Source organism: Perognathus longimembris, chromosome 16 (assembly GCF_023159225.1).
Source record: "Perognathus longimembris pacificus isolate PPM17 chromosome 16, ASM2315922v1, whole genome shotgun sequence".
NCBI lineage: Eukaryota > Metazoa > Chordata > Mammalia > Rodentia > Heteromyidae > Perognathus > Perognathus longimembris.
In genome coordinates, this window is record NC_063176.1 from 47998069 (window position 1) to 48019315 (window position 21247).

The window sequence follows — 21247 nt, forward strand, 5'->3', positions numbered from 1 at the left end:
AGTGTGAGCTAGAAGAATGAGAGGTATCACAAGAAATGTACAACTATATGGTTTCCTGGAGGCTGAAAAGACCAATCGAGTCATTTGAGGAGAAGTAAAGAGAAGAGCAAGGAATTGACTATTGAGATTAACCCAAAGAGGCGAGATTCCACGTGATGATCACAGAGAGACAAATGGTTTTAGAAACATTTCGAAATAATTTCTACTTATGTCAGGACTGTTTGACCTTGCAGCTCAGCGTGGCGGGGGATTTTTAATACTCTGCCCAGAGAATCGGTCAACCTGACTTTGCTTTTCAAGTGGTTTTTATACCATTTGGCTCATGGGGCGGGGATGGGGGAGGTGGAGGGTGGGGAAGGTCAGAGAAGTCTGCATTTTATTGTGAATTTCTTCAAATAGTAACCATGGCCACAACTGGTCTATTGGTTTGTCTCTGTCTTCCGGAACATTCCTGGCCTTGATTTGCTGGGGCAGGCAAAGTGAGCCTGGGTGAGGAGGGCTGGTGGAAGCTGTCAGGCAACGACCAGTGCGTTCGCAAAGGAGTCCACCCCACTGGCGCGCTTGCTTTTCACCTGGGTGCGGTGCCACTCACCCTGGTGTCTATCAGAGATGCCAGGCACCTAGGAACGTCACACGGTGGGTTTTAGTTTGCTGGGAACGTTTCTTGTTTAGGAGCTCCTGGGTGCCCAAGGTGATGGAGAAAGGCAGCTCCGGTGCCCAATTCTGGGGTCCCTGGAGCGCAGCCTAACTTAATGCCACACTGCATGGAGTCTAGTTGTGTCCCTTCGAATCCCCTCCCACCCACACCCTGGGGATCCAGCGGCTGAGACTTGAGACCCTCCCCAGGGCCAGGAGCTGAGCCCAAGCAGGAGATGCCCACCCCCCAACCCCCCGCGGATAACCCACAAACCGTGGTCAGAGGTTGCCTTGCCCAGCCTGAAGCCTCCTTGGGTCTCTTCTGGGTCCCATCTGCTGTTACCCAAGGATCCTTCATTTCTCCATCTTGTGACAATGGGGGGGGGGGGAAGCAGAGGAGAGGAGAGGGGTGACCCCTTTGTACTCCCACCTTCTCCACCCACCCTCTCCCTTCCTGGGTCGCCCCCCGGGGGACCCACGGGGGGGGGGGTGCCCAGCATCAAGCACCTAGAACAGCTCCGCGCCCCCAGCGCCCCCTGCCGGCCTCGTCCCGTACCCGCAGCCGGCTCCGCGCGCGCCCAGCCCGCCGCCACGGCCGCCGCCACTGACTCGGGCTCCTAGCGCCGCGCGGACGCCCTGGGCCGAGCGGAGGTGCGCGCTCTGCGCTCCGGTCCAGACCCAACCCCGCGCGCCCCTGGGCCAGTGGACTCCCAAGTCTCACTCGTGCACCCCGCATCCCCCAAGATGAATGTGAGGAGAGTGGAAAGCATCTCGGCTCAGCTGGAGGAGGCCAGCTCCACAGGCGGTAGGATGCAATAAGCATGAAAACTGGCGCCCCGTTTCGAGCCTCCTTCCCTTTCGCGCTGAGCGGTGGGGCGGGGGGGGGGGGGGTCCCCTTCCTTGGCTGAAGGGAGAGGTTCGCAGGGGAGGGGGGGGTGCATGCTGCCTTTGGTGCATGACAGACTGCCAGCCCAGGGGGGACGGGGAAGGGGAGGTGGTGGGAGCCAGGGAAATGGGGTACCAAGGAGAGGGGCTGCATGCAAGAGGTGAGTCTGGAAAGCAAAAGCTGTTTGAAGTGTGTTTGCAAAGTCGCTGGTGGCGGGGTCCCCCGCGATCCTGTGCGTTCCTTTTGCCTTCCCTGAAAATGTCCAAAGATGTGGATGCTTTGGTAACACGACTGACTTCCACCTGCACACTTCCTTCCTAACACCTGGCCATCCAGGACCCCGTCCTTCCACTTTTCCTGGATGCTCCCAAACTCTGATAGCCTAGGGGCCAAATCATATACCCTGGGTCCGAGTCTTCCCCAGGTGCTTTCTTTCCTTCTTCTTCTGTTTTTTTTTTTTAATCTATTTTTGTTTGATTGCTAGGTTTAATTTAGTGTGTTCAGAGGAAAGGGTCTTCACAGGACCGTTGGAAATAATTGATATGCAGTGCAGCCTCGGAGAGGTAGAGCACTGAGCAAGGAGCTTTTTCAGAGAGACCTGTGTTCTTCCAAAGCGAGGATGGGAGTTTTGAGTTTAGTGGGATGGGGGGGGGGGGGGGACGACAATGCCTTCCCACAGTGTCATGGGACACACCGATGTGTTGTTTAGGTGGCTTTGAGGCATACTGAGTTGTTTTTGTTGTTGTTGTTTTCTTTTGTTTTCTAGAAGAGCCCTAAGTAGGATGAAGGTCGTTTAAGAATGGGACCTTCACTCGATTATGTAAACCAAGGGGTCAGGTGGCCAGAGTGTCCTTTGGGCTCACTGTCTGAAAGGGGGCGGCCTTGAAGTCTGGAGATTACAAGGAAGAGGTTTCCATGCGTTCTACCTGTTTAGTCAGGGAAATAGAAGTCACCACAACCACCTAGTCTGTCATTCAGACACGGATGGCTGAGAGCAATGGCATTGTCCTTTTCCTCTCTTCTCTCCGGGGTCATGCTGACTGATAAGTCACTGGTCTCAGCAGAGTGGAGAATTTTAAAGAGAAACTTCTTGGCTCTTCATAGGCTGGGAAAAGAATAGGACACACTTTACTCCTCTTCTAGCGACAGCTGCCCACTTCTGCTACAAACTAAGCCCACCTGGGATATAACTTTTGAAGAATAAAGGCTGAATTCTTTTCTTTTCTTTCTTCCTCCCCCCCCCCGCCCCCCAGAATGACATAGTAAGCACAGAGGCCTCTGTAGTTGCTGGGTCATGAATAGAGTTGGTATGGTCTGTGTTTTTGAACATGGTAGTGAGTTCCCTGGCCCTTCAGGGAAGCACCCTGCTCTTGGAAGAGGTAAAAGCCTGGGCTTACTCTTGGGGTGATGGCAGGGTGTGTGTTTGCTTTTTTCTGTGATAACTAACAGCCCTTTGTATCTAGTTTTTAATCGATTAGATGGAGATTGGATCAACATGTACTCTCCACAGTGCCAGAGCTGGTCAGATCTATCCATGAGAAGCACCAGTAAAACCATTTCTGGGGAGCATGATATCGTTAACAGATCCATAATTATGTTAAAGCAGAGGTATTTCTAGAACAAGCTCCGCTCATAGGTTGGAGAATGAAAAAAATGTTGATTATCCTTCATCCAAGGTGAAGTCAGCATGGAGGAGTTGTCTTCGGAATTGTGTTCCACAAGCTTTAGAATGAACTGTCAAGTGATGAGAAAACTAGAAAAAAAAGTAGTACAGGACACTGCTTTTCTACTTGGAGTTGTTTAAAACCATTGTTAATGGTTTAGACAACCATTCTTCAAATATGTATTCTCTAATGCTTTTACCAAACATATGTTTTAGTACCTAGGTGATTTATGTAGAGATTTGTAATCACTAAACTGGAGCATAAAAAACTGATTGTCAGCTTTAGAGGTTTGAGCTCTCCATTCCTGTACAGCATTCTTTACCTCAGACTCCTCACTACTAAGTGGGTGTAATGGTTTTCCTTTGCACCTATGCCTGAAGGATGGAGGATATGATGAAGATGACTTAATCAGATTTAAACAAAATTTATGTAGAGGTCTGTCAGAGAACTATATGGATAAGAGAAGGAAAGTAGGGACTGGAGAAAGAGGGAGGGAGAGAGAGAAAGAAAGGAGGAAGGAAGGGAAGGGGAGAGAATTATATGATTTCACTTAGCACCAGAGCACTGAAAAATGCTTTGCTGAAAGGCACTGAAGAAAATTACATGAAACAGAAAGTAGAAGGGAATAACAGAAATGATTCACAAATGATAGGCACAGGGTCAAGTTAGGTTATTTAGTTTTTATAAAGGATAAGGCTAAAAGGATTCTTTCCTTGCTCTTATTTTCATCAAGTAAAAGCATTTACTATGTATAGAAGCACCCTTTGTGAATCTAGTGACAGGACAGAAAACACACAAGTTATACTTCACTCCCTATACCTAGAGACTTTCTTTCGAAGTAGAGTGCTCAGATTTACCCTGCTGTGCCTCATTGTGTATGAAACCCAGAATCAGCCCAGATTGTATTTTGCATTGAATTGTTTATCCCCATTATTTTGCTCCCCTGCTATAAAATCAAATGCAATTTTGCTACCAGTAGGGAGAGATTGAGGGAGAAGTTAATTCAACTGTTTATTTGGAGGAGAATTAGAAAGAAGGTCAGAGGGAAAATTATTCATTGGTGTCCTTAATTTGTGTCGTCTAACTTGGGGATGGCAGATGTTGTGTGATGTAACCTACAAGTAAGAGTGGGAAGGAAAACTAGGTTTCAATAGTTGTGGGGAAACATCTATTTATTTTTGAGTTGTTTGATAAATGCCTTGTGTTAATTAAGTTTATGATAATTAAGAATAAATAAAACCAAATCAATAATTCCACAAGAGGTATATTGAAGAATCCTTTAATTCTGAACAGTGGGAAACCTTTTCATCATATAAGACATTATTCTGTTTTCTTTATGTCACAAGAATATAGGGCAGTATGAACTAAATAGAATATTAAAATTCAGCAACCCCTTCATTTCCAACTCTTTGACACTGTACTTTTCTGGCCAATGGCAGTTTATGCTTTAAATTAATGATCGATACAATATATATAATATATATGTATATACATACGTGTGTGTTTGTGTTTGTGTGTGTGTGTGCGTGTGTGTGTGTGTGCAGATTTCTGCAGAACTGATGACCAGAAAGTGGTTGCTTTTTGTTTTTGAAGATTTCTTTCTGAGCTTAAATATTTGTGGCCTATTTTCTTCTTTTTTCCCTCTTTTTATTTTCCCCCCAGTCCTTACTCCTTTTTTCTAATGCCTGTGAATAATATGACTTTTTGGTATAAACAATGTGCCTGTTTATTTAATAGCTTCCCCTTCATGGAGATTCTTTCATGTGGATTAAGGTGTGTGTGTGTGTGTGTGTGTGTGTGTGTGTGTGTGTGTGTGAAGGAAAAAGATAGAGGCAGAGGAGGTTTAAAGGTATTGGTCATAGTGGACTTTACCATTCTTATCTTTTAAGTTAAATGAGTATGCCTATTATAAATGTATTTGTCCTAATTATTTTTTAAAAAATATTCATTTTCATACTTTAAGATTATGTAATTGACTGCATATTATGCATATTTATTCTTTGTTATTAATTTTCAGAATTATTCATTTGGTTTGAGGTCCTAATGTCTTCAGTTACATCCTCCTTATTCTGTTCAACAACATTCCTCAGCTGATGCAAGCTTGCCAGAGCGCTGTATCCCAACCCTAGTCCCAAACATATCTTCGGTTCTAACCATTAAAGTGGAATTAACTTCCTGCATTAACCTTGCCCTGCCCAAGTCTGTATGCCATCCAGATTTAGTCTCAAATGGAGCATCCTTACCATGCAGCTCTACGGATTCCTCCCTGCTTCCTCCCCCAGAACTACTCTTTTGATTTCCATAGGCCATTTTCTTTTAGTTTTGAGCTGAATCTGAACCAAAAAAGCATAAACTGGGTATTTTGCTTCATAGTTTCAGCTATGAAGTGATTGCAGTTCATTGGCAAATAGCGTGCCCAAGTTATTCATTTCTATACCCTTCATAACTACTTACACAATGCTTCACAAATAAGTAGATGCTTGACATGTATGTTCTGAATTCAGGTCCTGGGACCCTTTGGTAGACCTAGCAAAGATCCCAAATTATACTTCACATTTGGTTGCTTATGAAGCCTTCTGCAAATAACATTTGTGTTTGTTTCCCTGTCTTTTCCATCCAGCAGCCCAGGTCTCCCTGTGAGTACAGGAATGTGGTATTGAAAGCCTCTTCATCCGAAATGTGCGTATTGTTGTGTCTACAGTGTCATGACTCTGAGAACGTACATTGTTTCTGAAGATGGCCTTAAAAGGTACTCTGTATTCTATGTGTTTAGAGCAATCATCATGCTTTCTTTGAGAGCTATTCTTCTGATTCTCCTTTATCCTGTATAGATCTATCACTGCCAAGATTAGTCATTCAAGGGGCTCACAGTGACTGGTCATCACTTGTTCTTGTTCCTGTCCATCCCCCCAAATGAGACAATGCAAGACAAATTGCATACCTCCCCTGAAATAGGAGTGTGGTTGTGTGTCCTCCTCTGAGTTCCTCTTTCTGACATCTCCTAACCCTGTGTCGAACTACCCACGTGACCATGTTTGTCACAACATTGCCATCTGCATCCTGACTTTGGTCACATGAGAAATCTTTCCATTATAATGGCACGGAAGAGACAGTAAAGATTTAAACAGAGAGACATCACCCCATGAGCACACATCCATTTCCTCTGCGCCTGTGTTGGGAGGGAGCCAGGAGAGGCCAGGCCTGAGAGAGATGAAGTACAGCTCTGAGCTTTTCTCTTTTCTGGGCATTATGGTTCTTTCTTCTTGCCTCATCTGCCACCCTGGGCTGCTCTGCATGTAGACATTTAAATATAATATTAGAAAATCTGAACAAGAGACTTTAGGTTTTAAATATAGAATTCTGCCCATACTCTGATAGTACAAAATGTCCTTTGGACAAGGATGTAAATGTAGAATTTTCCACATTATAATCGTGGTCTTCATATCCATGTTGAAGACTAATCTTTCTTTCTGAGCAATTTCAGTCAATATGGTGGAATGGCTAGCTCATTGGATGTAGACTGTCATGTTAAATACCCTTTGGGTATATTTCTAACTTTTAAGAATCCCCCTCCTTCTCCATAGTCCACCCTATTTATATATTTAGATTAAAAATAAGTAGTCAAACATTGTACTACAACTGTTTGTAATTTTTAGTTACCTGAAATTTGAGTTGGCTTAAGGAAATATCCTTACTTGCATTTAGGTAGCATCTGCTCATGAATAGAGAATAAAAAAGCCTTTAGGGAATTAGTACTGGCATTTTTTATAGGTCTTTACTTTGGAAAGATTTTGAAGGAAAAATAGACTTTCATCTCCAGATGTCAACACTTCATAATATTTCGAAGGATCTTTTGAGTGAAGCAGTTATTTAAGAAATGATGTTATTTCAGCCCAAATGGGAATCCATGACTGCTACAATATCTCCTGTAGTTCACCAGCTTCCTCTTGCAACCCCACACAGGCTTTCTTTGTAGTCCTCTCTGTAGATTATATCACAGAAGCCAAAATATTCCTATAAGTGTCCCAAAACTTGACTATTAGGGGATCATGTTTGAACGAGTAGGTAGGTAGGACTTTCAAGTGTCTCCATGAGTATCATCTTTGTCCTATGAGAATGTTGCATGCATGTTTCTATTAAACTGAAATGTACAACAGAATTAATTTTCTGAGCTATATAGGGGCTTCATTGAAGATTGTAAGATTTTCTACTTTAATGAGTTGTTAGTAGACTAGCAGGAAGAAATTACTTTAAAATGGCCAACTACATACTTGTTGTCCATACTTTTATATATGTAAGCACTTCTAGAAATATAGTGAAAGAACAGAAGTGTCTCACATTATAATTCTACCTAAAGATAAAAGTATAGAATTTGATTCCAGCTCATTTATTTCACTGTGGTGCAAATGAATTCTCTGGATTCTGTCTTTGTCTCGTATCTGCAGGGAACTTGAAATCAAGCAGCACTTTAGAATGAACAGACATTTCTAAAACAACCCAGGTCCAAGAACAAGCTTAATATGGAATGACGTTTAATTTAGAGAATTTTTGATTTAATTTAAAAATGTTAGAACGGATAAAAGAAGCCCTGAGCATAATGTTGTGTGGACTTTCATTTTTCATGTATACAATGATAGCAATTATAGCTGCTAGTAGGTTACAAGGCTCCTCTAATGATGAAATGAGATTATTCCTGCAAACATTTACAAAGAAGCTACCTGGTGTTAGGATGACTAAGACAGATTCTCCCTTCAGAGACCTTGCTGTGTATTTAAGAGACAGGGACTGAATATGCACAGTAGGTATCCATTATGGAGTAGGAAGAGAATTTCTAATCATTTATCTTTTAAAATCTTCCCTTCCATGATAGAGTTAAGAGAGCTGGATGTTTAGAAGCAAGATTACTTCCAGTTGGAATAAGTGCCATTCTTTCCCACAGGGATACAAGCAATGATATTAAACTTGACCTTCTCCTCTTTAGGGTCTTTCAAAATAAATCTGTCAAAAGAATTGGGCTCAAAATGCTGTAACTTTTCTATTGCCCAATTTATTCCTAGCTTCTCTCTGTTTTGCCAATTATAAACATTTTTTTGTCAATCACTTACAGACTTTGTAAGATTATCTAAGCTAGTTAGATATTTTTCAAGATCTTCTGTGATTCTGGGAGTATATGAGGAGACACACTTTTTTCATAAAACAAATATAATTTGAAGCTTGGAGAGTATGAAAAGAATAACAACTGCTCTTTAAAGAAAGCTATAAAGGAATTGAAAATACTCAGCCTTCTTACTGTCACCTTAAATAATGTTCCTGTAAAAGCAGAGGCATTTCAAATTAGTATAGGATTTCTAAATTAAATAGAGTATCACCCTCTAATTTCTTAATCTAATTTCATAGAATCAATCATTTTATGATGAGAATATTATTACATCTTATTTAATACCATAAGTGCATGTGAAAATCAAATTCTGTGAAACTTTGGTTACATCTAGCTCAAGAGTTCTTAAATCTTTCTTTGCACATCATTTGTTTCCACAAGTTCCCTCTGATGTATTGCCAAGCGTCTTCCTACTGTGAGCCACAGTTTCATTGCAATCTGTTATCCATTCCTTTTCCTCTCATGGTCCAGTTTCATCCCACTTCCTCCTGAAGTTGTGATCTCTGAGGAAGTTGGCACAGACTCTGAAATGCAGGTGCATTCCCTTAATTTAAAGACTGTAGTGGGCGAGGAACAAGATTGGGAGGCAAGTACAAAACTGGAAGAGTTCAGATCAGGCACCTAGAAGGAAAGAAGAAAACAGATCTTGGGCATATGCAGAGAATTGTAGCTGTCATTTGGCAAAGTAGTTTAGAAAAGTCCAGCTATCTAAACTACAAGCTGCCAAGTAATAAATACTAGCACTACTGACAGAATTGAAATAAGGACTTTCTGCTAAGCCATATAAACATTCCTAGTGAAACTGAAGTCCTGAACATCAGTTCCAAAAGAAAATTAGTCAATTACAAAACCAATAGGTTCAAAATTATTGTTCATCTCTCAGAATAAACACTACGAAAAATCTACAGACACTATACTGGGAAGATTGAACTGTATAAATAAATCATTAGAAGTAGTATAATTTTTTAACATAGTTCCATTTATCCCTGAGTCTGAGCGCATGAGGCTGCGGCTTTTCAAAATACCATTAAGTAGAATTTAAGATCTCAACAGTGACAGTTATAACATTTAGCCTTGGGCAATTTGGGTTCTGATAGTTTTAGGAATATCTTTGAGAATGTTACTCAACAATCATTCATTTAAAACATACTTATCCATCACCTGTTACCTGGAGTACACTGTGTTAGCAAATATTTGAGATTAGAAAAGGCCAAGTGAGTTGTTTAGATGATAGGATTTGAAGTTTTAAATCATATTTTCTTTCTCTATCCCAGGATTCTGCTTCCTGTCCCTGGTAAATTATTGTATTTCTTGCATAAAACATGTTAGTTTCCCTCATCTTCCAAGGCAAGCGCTAAATGGTCTCTTGGGATCCAACTAAAAGTCCTCAGTGATAGGGTATCATAAATAGTCACCCTAGCTTTCATGAAACAATAAGCCAAGCTGGGCACTGGTGGCTCAGCCTGTAATCGTAGCTACTCAGGAGACTGAGATCTAAGGATCGCCATTCAAGGCCAGCCCAGGCAGGAAAGTCTGTGAGACTCATCTCCAATTAACCACCAGAATACAGAAAGTGATGCTGTAGCTGAAGTAATAGAGTGCTGGCCTTGAGCTGAACAGCTCAAGGATAGTGCCCAGGTACAGATTTCAAGCACCGTGACCAATAAAACAACAACAAACTATAAGCCAAAGGACCATATGACAATCACATGGGTACTTAGAGTGATGCAGTTTTGGCAGAGTCCCATATAACACTAAACAAGGTTTATATGGAAGAGCAGCAGTAATGTAGACTACTCAATATTGCTACTTCTGTATCAATGGGGACTTCTCTAAATGTAAACCAATTCTTTTTGTAATAAAATATATACCAAAGTTATTTTTTCCAAGTATTTATCCTTCTTCCAGAATGGAGAGATGACAATATTTCCTTGGGGGAAACCTGAATGTACTTAAGGAGAGAGATACGTATGGTGGAAGTCTGAACATAAAAGAACCCTGTGATAGTAGCAGACATAGATCAGTGTGAGAGAAGGTAGAAATCACTTCCTGTAGGTTGAGCAGGGTCAGAGAGTACTTGTGCTAGATGGGACAGGAGGAGGGAATGAGGGGAAGAAAATGAGGGGAAGAGAAAGCAAGGGGGAAATGGCAGATGGAAAGATGAGTGTTTCAGACAGGAAGAGCGAGGCAGCTAGGGCTGGGTGAAGAGACCAGGGTGATACAATCAGGGCACCGTGCACAGTTCTGTGTGGTGCTACAGAGGTGTGAAGTAGAGAGAAACAATGAGATGGGTAAGTGGAGAGTCCTGGGCAAGTCAGGGAATGAATGGGGAGCACCATGGAACTGCTGAATTTTAGCTCCACAGAAAGCAAGATTACATTTGTACAGTGGGAAGAGAACTATGGGCACTGAAAGGGGCAAAGAGTAGGCAAAGTGACCTATAGTTGTAGTAATTGAAGGTTTCACATCTTGGAGGACATACTAGGACATCAATTATGTGCTGATGATTTAAAGAGGTCGCCATATGACAAAAACGAAAAAGGCAAGACCAATAGGATATGACAGGTGATCAGATGGCAGGCTCTTACTGGGGTTGAGGACGAAGGATTCCAGCATAGCTCCTACTAATTTGAGTCACTGGAGGGTGACAGAAATATTTAGAGGTGGAAAATTTAGAAGGAAATTTAGATGTAAGAAAATCAGATCAATTTTGGTTCTCTAAAGTATAAGTCCTCTTGGAATATTAACGTGGTAGGGATGTTTAGTGGACACCGGGTTCTCTGGGTTGGAACAAAGGAGTGGGATTTGGTTCTGTAGACAGTAGGGAATCGGTTGAATTTCGCAGATGACAGAAGGAAGGGCATGGACTTGGCATAACTGTGTCAAGGAGGTCTGAGGACCTGTGGAGTTAGTCTAGGAAGGAAGAATCAAGTGAATGAAGTAGGGTAAAGGCAACAGGCATGGCAACAAGAGTGGGCTAGGAGGGGAATGAAGGTGAAGTTAGTGACCTCTCTGCCTTGTGGTGCTACAAGGAGAAGCAAGTAATAAAGAAGAAAGAGCAGATTTGAAGGGGGGGGGAGATGTATTCCTTTTCAGTAATATCAATTTTGAGGTATAGGGAAAATAAACTCCACAAGGCAGTTGGAAACGCACAGTTCAACTTCCATTAATTCAGAGAAACACAGTGTGAATAGACCTCTACCAGTGTGATAAATACCAGTAAAAGGGAGAGGAATGAGACACAGTCCTGCTAAGAAGGAGATCAAGCAAAACTAGAGGCCAGCATTTGGGAAGCCCTTGAAGAGTGATGACCATTGAAGTTATAACAGAGGGTAAGGGGTAGGAATGAGACATAGAAGTATGGAGAATAAGAGTTGGAGCTGGATGTCCTATAGTTGAGGAAGACATTATGGACACTCTGTGTCTTTCTATTCCCTTGAATTTTCTTGATTTTCCTTTTACATATCCTTGATTGGAAAAAGTATTTGTGTTCTTGTCTCTGTGATTTATAGTATCATACTACATGTTATGTAGATTGCTACCATACTGAAGTCAGAGTCAGAGAAACATTCTGGCTCGGCAGCCTGAGCTATGTTCTGTGACTTCTTTCCTGCCTTGGTAGGGCAAGGCAGATAGGAATGAAAGGTGAATCTAGGCTGAAGTGGTGCTTTTCTAGAAGGGCTTAATGCTGATTGCCCAGTGTGTTAGTGGATGTATGGAAGTAAATGGAAAAATGTCTTAATAAAGATCCTTATGGGTTTCCATGCCCCATCCAGGAGAGTGGTTCAAAGCCGAAACTAAGCCAAATGACCATGGATGAAAATAAGAAGCCTTGATACCTAGCTTTGTGGGAAAGCTTTTAGAATTCTTTGGGTAAAATGGAACTATCAGTGCTTGAAGCATTTGCATGTAACAACAACAATAATCGCAAAAAAAACTTGAAAGGTCTCCCCGATATAAGAGTTGAAGGACTGATAGAAATGATCAGTGTAGGCAAACTAGAGCCAGGTAAGAGTCTGTGACAGTCTGGGCATTGGAAGTCGGGTGCATAGAGAAGAATTTAAAAGATATATCTCTTATGCAAGGCTCTGGTTCTGATCCGTAACACTCTATTTGCATAGCTGCCTCCCCTTCCTTCTCTGCTGGATTTTGCATTTGCATCTTTAACCACCTCCTATGGACTCCAGATTCAGGCAAGCTTGCTGAGAATAATCAAATGAGAACATATAGCAGTACTACCAGCTATAAACTCCAGCCATCCTCCTTCCTGCCAGATTCACCCAGGCATCCTTTTAATTCTATTCCTTAGTGAATGCAGTTTTAATTAATTGTTTGGTGCCTGCCAACTCAAAATAAAGATACTGTGCAAACTTCCAAAACCCACAGGAGCACTCAAATATTTCTTGACCAATGGATAATGAAGTGACTTTAAATGTGCTGATAAAAGACCCCAGTCAAATATTATTTTAATTATTAGTTAAGCCTCATATTTTTGGCATCATCAAATTCAGTGAGCAAGCATTTACAGAATTCAGAGACAAACTCTTTCTATGCCACAGGATACATTTCATTCAACTTCACCCCAATCAACAAATGTATCGAACACTTAACTACATTATGACATTGTTTGGATTGTTTGGGGGATACAGATACTTTCTCTGTCCTCACAGATGGCTGGCAAGGAAGAAAGACCTTGAACTATTTAATACATTAGGAATATCCTGAGAATTTCAGCACAGCAGTACAGGATATTATGTTGAACATATGTGGGGTGGGGGGAACACTCTGTTTTCAGGATCAGAAAATAACTTTTGAAGGAAGTAGAAATTCATTTGATAGTTGATACACAGTTAGAGGTAAACAGGAACAGAGTGAGAGAGCATTCTTGAAGAGCTGAAGAAAGAGAGCAAGTGGAAGGTGCGAGGAGAGGAGCAAACACCCATCATAGGGTTGAGTGCCTTGTTATGAGTTTGGACTTACTTCCCTGAACAGTGACAAGTGAGCAAAGGTGTGAAGCAGTGGAATCAGGGCAAGGAGATAACTCAAAACAGCCCACCTGCACTTGATCTGCCTTTGTGCTGCTTGCCTTTGGATGATCTAGAGTCATCTTACAAACTCTCATGGTGTTTTCTTTTAATTTATCCTTCTGCTTAGTTTACACTAAAACAGTTGGCCTTGGTCCATTGTTCAGAACTCACTGGTGGCTATCTACCCTTTTGCTCAGCACTCTCCCAAGTGTTTTGTCTTAGAGCCCTAGTTGTAAAAAACTTAAGGGGCAGGCATGTATCTACAGAATCTAGATCTTTTCATATATGCTGACTGGAAAAGCTTCATCTCTCTCTTTTCCCAGCTAATGATAGACATGTTAGAAATAGTAATGTCTCATTCCTCTAGCAAGGTATGCTTGCTCCATGGTTCCCACACCAGGCTTTGACTTTTGTGTAAATTCATGCCTGGCTGAAAAGTGTACAAGTCAAGACCCAAGTAAAGTCATAGGAGTAATTTCTATGCAAGTGTTTTTCTCTTTATCTTTTATTCATGTGAAGAGAAAATTCCAAGACACTGTATTATAGGAGAGCTGTGAGTGACAGCACAGTATCTGCAATGTGTGCAATGTTATCAGTAGATAAATCCCTATAGCTTCAGATATTGCACATATTGGCTTATCTCAGTGGCAATTGCTAGGGAAGCAACGCAGCCTTGTGTTTTATTTGCTTTTCTGAGATGCTTCTGGCCAATGGTAGCTCTTGCCATCCCAGATGACAACTTGTCACCTTCTTCTTACTCGTTTGTCCTGTTTTGTGTTGGGCATATTTTTATGTGTTCTACATGTCTCACTTTTGTGCATGACTTGCCTCATGCTCTCTGGATACAAATAATTAAAGATTACATGAGACACCAATGTTCTATCGTATAATCGATTTTCAAAGGGCATAAGGCTCACTGGCACAAACATACGAGGATTTTTTGATTCAACACCCGAGAACTCATCTGTGTTTATTTCTGTTTCTTTAAATCCATGCGGTGTGGCTCTGACGATCCTGGTGGATGAAGTTAAGGTGGCTACCACACAGCAGGTCTTGAGAAAGGGTTTCTACAGTCTTTGAGCAGGATCATTTTTATTAAGAAGTAGCTGGGCTTTAATCACTTAGCACTCCTAGAGTAGTTGTGTATTTGTGTGTCTCTGGTGAAAACAAGTGAATGGTGGCTGCCTGTCAGTGACGCTGAGCTGCCGTGATGTTCAAGAGCCAGCACAGAAGAACAGGTGGCTCTGGCATTTCATAGTGACCTCACAGATGTCAGCAAACACCTTCAACTCTTGAATCTGAATTACCGGTCACAATTCAGCCCCCTGAATTTGGACTCCATAAATCAGAAGGTCTGCATTACACAGCATCCAGTTCATAAACTTACAGAATTTGTAGTATATTCTCAAAATATTTTGTTGAGTGGCTAAACCGGCATAAAAGGCCAACTTCTGCTTCAGCAGGGCTCTGTATGGATACGTAACTCTCAGATCAACGTGACTTAAGTTGTGAAATAGAGACAGGTGCATGACTCAGTGAGGGAAATGTGCAGACACTACTACCAGCTTTGGAGAACTAAGAAAACTTTACAAAGTGAAATGTGTGTGCAGACTAATCAAATGGAAGAAATGAAAAGATTTAGAGGCATTAAGAATTGCCTTTGCAAAGAGTTAAGAGTTGTGTGAAAACCCAAGCCATCTTCAAGGATTTCCAGGAAGATTCATGTGGCCTGAATATTGGCAATAGGAAAGGAAACACTCGAAGTATAGATAGTGGTGCATTTTGCTCTTACATGTATAGCTGAGGCATATAACCTCAATATACAGGGTATTGACTGCTGTAAAGCTAAGGAATGACAATTATTTGTTTTTAAAAGGAAAGCATGAGAGTTTCGTTGGAGACAAGAGGACTAGTTGACAAAATAATATGAACAGTGTAGAATGAGACCCCAGCATGAAAGCAGGGTGGCTGGTAGGGACAGTTCATAGGGAGGTTACAGAGATACAGTAGCAGATGTAAGATCAGTAAGCCATTAATTCTCAGAACAAGGGAAAGGCTAGCAGGAGTGAAAGAGTTGTCCCCATGCTCATCTTTCATCTTCAGAGAGGTTATAGTGTCAGTGTTGGTAGACTGATAGGCCTCTAAGAGTCTGATGGTGGCTACAGGTCTATATCAGAGTCTCAGAAGAGGCTACAGATAATGATTAGGAGCCAGTGGATTTCGGGTAAAGCTGTGGCAGTGGAAGAGGTCACATAGGGAGAGACCTGAGCTCAGAAGGGACCATTAGGGGAGGCTGGCTCAAGTTAAAGTGGCTGTACCAAGGAGAGGTCACTCACAAAGCAGTCAGCGATGGAACAAAGAGGGAGGGAAAAGAATCGAGAGCTGAGGTTAGTACTGTGGACGCCAAGGGAAGGGAACATTTCCAGTACTTGGTCAATTATCTTAAGTGCTTTGCATGGTAAAATATGAGGAAGTCTGAACGGATTTGGCAGTTAGGAGGTTGAAGCAATTTAAGTGGGGCAGAGCCCAGTTGCAGTGGGCTTGGCTGTCCTAGTAAAAATACAAAGAAGAGTAAGTGCTGATGATACTTCTATGGGATTTAGCTGAGGAGGAATGGTGCTGGCTGGAACAGCTCTTGAGGACTCCTTGGTTAAACAAGAGAAATTTGCCTATGTTGGTGGGCACTGGCCTTGTTAGAGATGTAGTAAGCCACAGAGTCTCAGCATCTCTACCACTGTTGTACTTTGTCTGCTGGACAGAAAAAGGGACCATACTTCAATCAATTGACTATTTAAATTTTAGTTACTTATAAAAACACAGAAAAGCACAGAACATTGTCACAACCTGGAGATATTGTACCTAAAATCCCAGGTGAACAATTTCCAAATTTAAATGCCTTGTTTAAAGAAAACAAATGCAATATTTGGAATAATATTGATATCCTTATTTTCACTTCATCATTTCCTTTACTGTCTGCTTTCAGTAACAATCATGAGCATGAACTTGGTGTGTGTGTGTGTGTGTGTGTGTGTGTGTGTGTGTATCTCCCTTCAATTTAGTGTACCACAATTTTACCTTATTGGTGGGGGATGCATAAATAGTATGTATTATTCTCAATTTGTGTGTGTTTTCAAGTTCACATCAGGGCTGTGTGTTAATATTTTTTATGCTAGCCTACACATTTGAGGTCTAGTTTCATGATTGAAAAAAATCACTTAAATTGTTAGTGCAATATTTTATTGTACTCAGAAAATATTGATTGATTCTGAGGTGGGGTGTTTTGCTGCTTTTGTTTGTGTTTCCATTGTCTCAATATGTATTGACTACACAAATAGATATTATACAGGTTGCTTCGAGAGAGGAGCATGGCACTGAGCCTCTCCCGTGCACTATCAGAAGAACCTAAGAAGCTGAGGTTTATGAGAATAAAACAACATTTTAGGTGAGTGGTAGGTAAGGACTTGAGAATATTTGCTATGGATTAGGCTATCTCAAATAGTAAATATTTCTATAACAGCCATGCCCATTAAGTTGTACTTGTTTTGGGTGCCTATATGATCACAACTAGTAAACAGCAACTACCATATAGAAATTGATTTGTTGGTGCAGACATTCTTTTCCTTAAAAAACTGTTCTTCTCCCCCTACCCTTGCTCCAGGCATGGGCTAAGAAGGGGGCAGAGGATAGTGACTTATTCTTTCATCACATAACTGTTCATAATTTAAATCAGTCTTCAGGTTTCTGGAACAGATTTGACTATTTGTCACTAGAGGATTTCATTAAAGATATTTTTTATTCTGGTAATGATGAATTGGTCATTTTTATGTAGTTCAATCTATTTTGTGTGTAAATAAAACAGAAAGGCTTCTATGCAAGACTAGTTGCAAAGATCACGGTCTGTGTATATGAATGTAGGAGCCCAGTATTTCATATAACTAGTTCTTGCTGGCCCAGGCTGACTGTGTAATTCATCACCGGTCCAAATCAGAGGTTTATTTTCTGAATCCAAAGGGAAAAGAAAACTTCAGTGTGGTTCAACTGGTAGAATATATATGGACTATCTATCTAGACTAGGCTCTCTTACTGATACTGTAGTAGAAAAAAAATGATTCAATGGTAAAGATCTTACTTTTTGTTGTTTTAAACCTATGTAGGGAAATTATAGAGAAGGGATTTAATATTTCTTTTGCTCCAATAGGTACCAGGATTTTATTGGGAATATTCCTGTGTAGATTCTTACATTGGCATCTATGGGTCAGAATCATCATTACTCCATACGCACAGAGACTAGGGTTCAAAATGTCTAAGCCACCATTTTCAGGATAACAAGTTCAAGGCTAACCTGAGTGTCATAGGCAGATCATGCCTCACCCACCCACCCAATAAATTAGAGGAAGAAGAGACTGGATTATAAAGGGGAGATAGGAGAGGGGAGAAATATCGGAGGGGAAACAGACACAAAGGCAGCATCCCAAGGAATTCATTCTATTGGGAGTGGTGAGAAAGTTCCTTGAAATTCTCCATGGTCTACTCCCATTCTGAACTTGTAGAGTTGATAGTGTGCATTATAAAATTGCTGGGAGTAATGGCAGTCTACTTCCAGTAGATGAGAAGAAAACTTATTATTTTCACTTCTATCTCAGAGGCCTCATCCAAAGACAATGGCTGAACAATGTAAAAAAAAATTTAATGAATAGAACTTGCCCATCTCACCTGTAAGAACTGCTTGCATCACTTAATATGATTTTTTCTAGTTCCATCCATTTCCCTACAAATGACATTATTTTATTTTTTCTAATGGCTGTGTAAAATTCCATTTTGCTCAGGTACTACAATTTTTGGATCCACCCATCTATTGTGGGGCATCTGGGCTGTTTCTATATCTTGGTTATTGTGAACATGGATGTGCTAGTATCTTTATCATATGATGGCTCATGATGTTCAGGGTAGATGCCCAGGAGTGGTTTGGCTGTGTTGTAGGGAAGGTCTATGTTTGTATTTTTGAGGAAAGTCCGCATATTCTCTCTACCATTCTAACATTTCTAGCAAAAATTAGATATAAAATTCACTGGGATTCTAGATACACACAGTTAAGACCAAAAGAAGATACTGTTAAGAAAGAAACACAAAAGCACAGTGCCTAAGTGCCTCTTTATATTTATATAAAATAATATACACACTGAAATGAACTCCAAATTATGGAAACAAGAGACCTCTCTCTCCCTCCCACCGTCTTCCTTCATTTTTTCTTTTTTTTTAAGTTTTTCATTTTTGATGACTCTTTCTTCTTTACCTTATGTATGGTGTATTCAAGCATGCATATTCAGAAGGATTGAGGGGGTACAGAACTTGAAGTGTAGTGGTGGAGTTCACTGGACACTGATGCAAGTGAACTATACAACTTGTGGGTTGAGATGGGAGGGAGGGAATGGGAGATAGTGAGGGAACAGAAGACACTGTACGAATGGAAATGTATTCATTATTTGACTCATGCAGTTGTAATCCCTCTGCACATCACCTCTATAATAACAATAATATCTAACTCTCCAATCAGAAGAGTATCTCTTTCTTTATCATGTAAGAAACATTAATTTCTTTCAAAGAGTATTTATATCTACTAATTGTCTTTATATGTGAAAGATTGACACTTAAAACTGGTGATCTAGGGTCTGGGATGTAGCTCAGTGGCAAAGCACTTGCCTAGCAAGTGCAAAGTCCTGGGTTCGATCCCCAGTACCAAAAAATAAAATAAAACAAAACCAAAAAAACCCTGGTGATCTAGTTCTAGAAGAATCTGAAGATCAGAGGTAAAGGACCCACCATTGGTTTAACTTTTGTGATGCTATGTGAATAAATGTTGCTCGCAAGTCAGATGGCTAGGTTTGGGAATTGGACATGTCTTTCACTTCTGGTGAGATAACTGTTGACTGTGGATATGGAAAGACAAGGAATCAAAGACAGGGTCACCATGTTACAAAAAAGAAGTTCTGGTATAATTAGGAAATTACTAAGCTACAGAGAGTTTAAACAGGTGCAGTTTTGTAAAGACCACCAAATAACAAAGGCTAAGAATGCTGTCACTGGTCAGTGAAGGCTGAATTCATGGCAGAATGTAATGAATGTAATGAATTCATGGCTTCAGGGGGAATTTCTTTGAGGTGGGCCTGTTGAGCCCGAAGAATTGACTGTGTGTAGTTAATAAAAACAAGAAGGAAAGGTATTTCAATTAGGCATGGAGGAGAAAGGGGGATTGAGTGAGAAACATGTAAGATTCAGGGAACAGGCCAGTCAGTTGATAGATTTCTAGGTCCCAGAGATCAGAGAGCAATGGAAACTGATGGGTCACAGAACAAGCCCTGGGTGGTGATGGAGAGGATACGGTTGAAGCTGGCATCTCTGAGAGGAAGGGGAAGTTCAAAGAGCACCTATTTCATTGCATTCTACAATAGTCACCATGCTTGATGTTAATATAGAAGTGTATAAGATTGAATCACACAAGACAATTGGAAGTAGCATCCTTAAATTGAGTAAAACTTGACTTTCAAGTGTTAATCACACGAGGAGGAAAAAATGATCCTTCCTCCTGTCATTGTCCTGTTTGAGATCATCCTTAAATGAGATTGAGAAATAAAGCAAATGCAATCAGTTGCTCCCTTAGTTTATAGAACTCAGCCTCTGATTCATTGTATAGAACAAATGTCATTTTCCTCTGCACATATCAGTGATTTTGTTTCTCTCTATTACTAGCTCTTTTCCATAAAGCAATATTTGTAGGCCCTTTAGTAGTTTGATTGATATCAATTTAAATTACACTTATTCATTTTCATGCCATTCTTTGCCACGAGATAATGATTCTGCTATCTCATTTTTCTTTGTGTAGTAAAATGCTTGGCACAGTAAATATTTCTTGATTGAATGAATGAAGAATGGGCTCCCAAATGTATTTCCTGATAAGCCTCAAAGCTGTGAAGAATATTGAAGAGAATGCCTTTTTTTAAGACATTAGAGCAAATGGACCTTTAGAGAGAGTTTCTGTAATGAGTAGGAAACAAATTTGTTCAATGGCTCACCACATGTTTATTTGAACATTTGTGAAGTGTCTAGAAAATAGTGACCCAACCATGAGAGAGATGAGCAAGGTGTCTATTCTATACAGAGGAAGACAAGCAATACATAGGCAAGACAAGGTCAGATAGTTACATGTGCTGAGGAGGAGGAAAGACGGTATTATGGACCCAATTAATGTCCTTATTGTTTCAGGCTTATGGTTGCAGAAAACTTCTTAAGAGTTGACCCATGAACAGAGGATTGAACCACAGGAAAAAGTCAGCTATGTGACTATCCACAGAAAGCTTTCTAGACAGAAATGGCAGCTCTTGGAAAGACCTTAAAGCAGAAAAGTAGGTTATATGAGGATCAGAAAGGAAGCCAGACAAGTTTGGGTATGAGGAGTGAGTTGGCAAAATTTCAGATGTGTCTGCAGGAGCCAGGTCCTATAGCTGGCACCTTGGAGCCCAACAAAAGACACTTAGCATTGACTCTAACCATGATAAGACCGAGTAAGGAGGATTTTTTGCAGAGAACTGATGGGATACTGGGATACAATTTGCATAGAAAAAACCTAACACTTTGATTTATCATCCATGAGTGAAGAGAAGAAGATGAAAGGCTGATGAATGAGGACTTTGGGATGGAATCCTAGGCAAGAGGTGTGGATGACTGAATTGGGATTTTTTTTGAATGGCGATGGAAAGAAGTATATCAATTCAAAATTATTCTGGGAGAATAAACAGAATTTCTGTTAGACATTTGGCTTGAGCTACTGCCTAGGTAGATAGTAGTATATTGATTGTTGACTTAGAAAAAGAAAAGGTAA

The 21247-nt window shown here is 40.8% G+C and overlaps 1 protein-coding gene across 3 annotated transcripts in view; it reads left to right on the forward strand.

Annotated features, from left to right (window-relative positions):
* Window positions 1-1282: 1282 nt before the first annotated feature.
* Kcnip4 (potassium voltage-gated channel interacting protein 4) overlaps window positions 1283-21247 on the forward strand; it is an 857080-nt gene continuing 837115 nt past the window's right edge. For all 3 annotated transcript variants that reach the window (XR_007213578.1, XM_048364616.1, XM_048364618.1), the window contains exon 1: window positions 1283-1441. Coding sequence is in view for 2 of the 3 variants with exons in the window: in XM_048364616.1 (XP_048220573.1) it covers window positions 1381-1441 (61 nt within the window). In the remaining variant the exon portion in view is untranslated. The remainder of the gene's footprint in view (window positions 1442-21247) is intronic.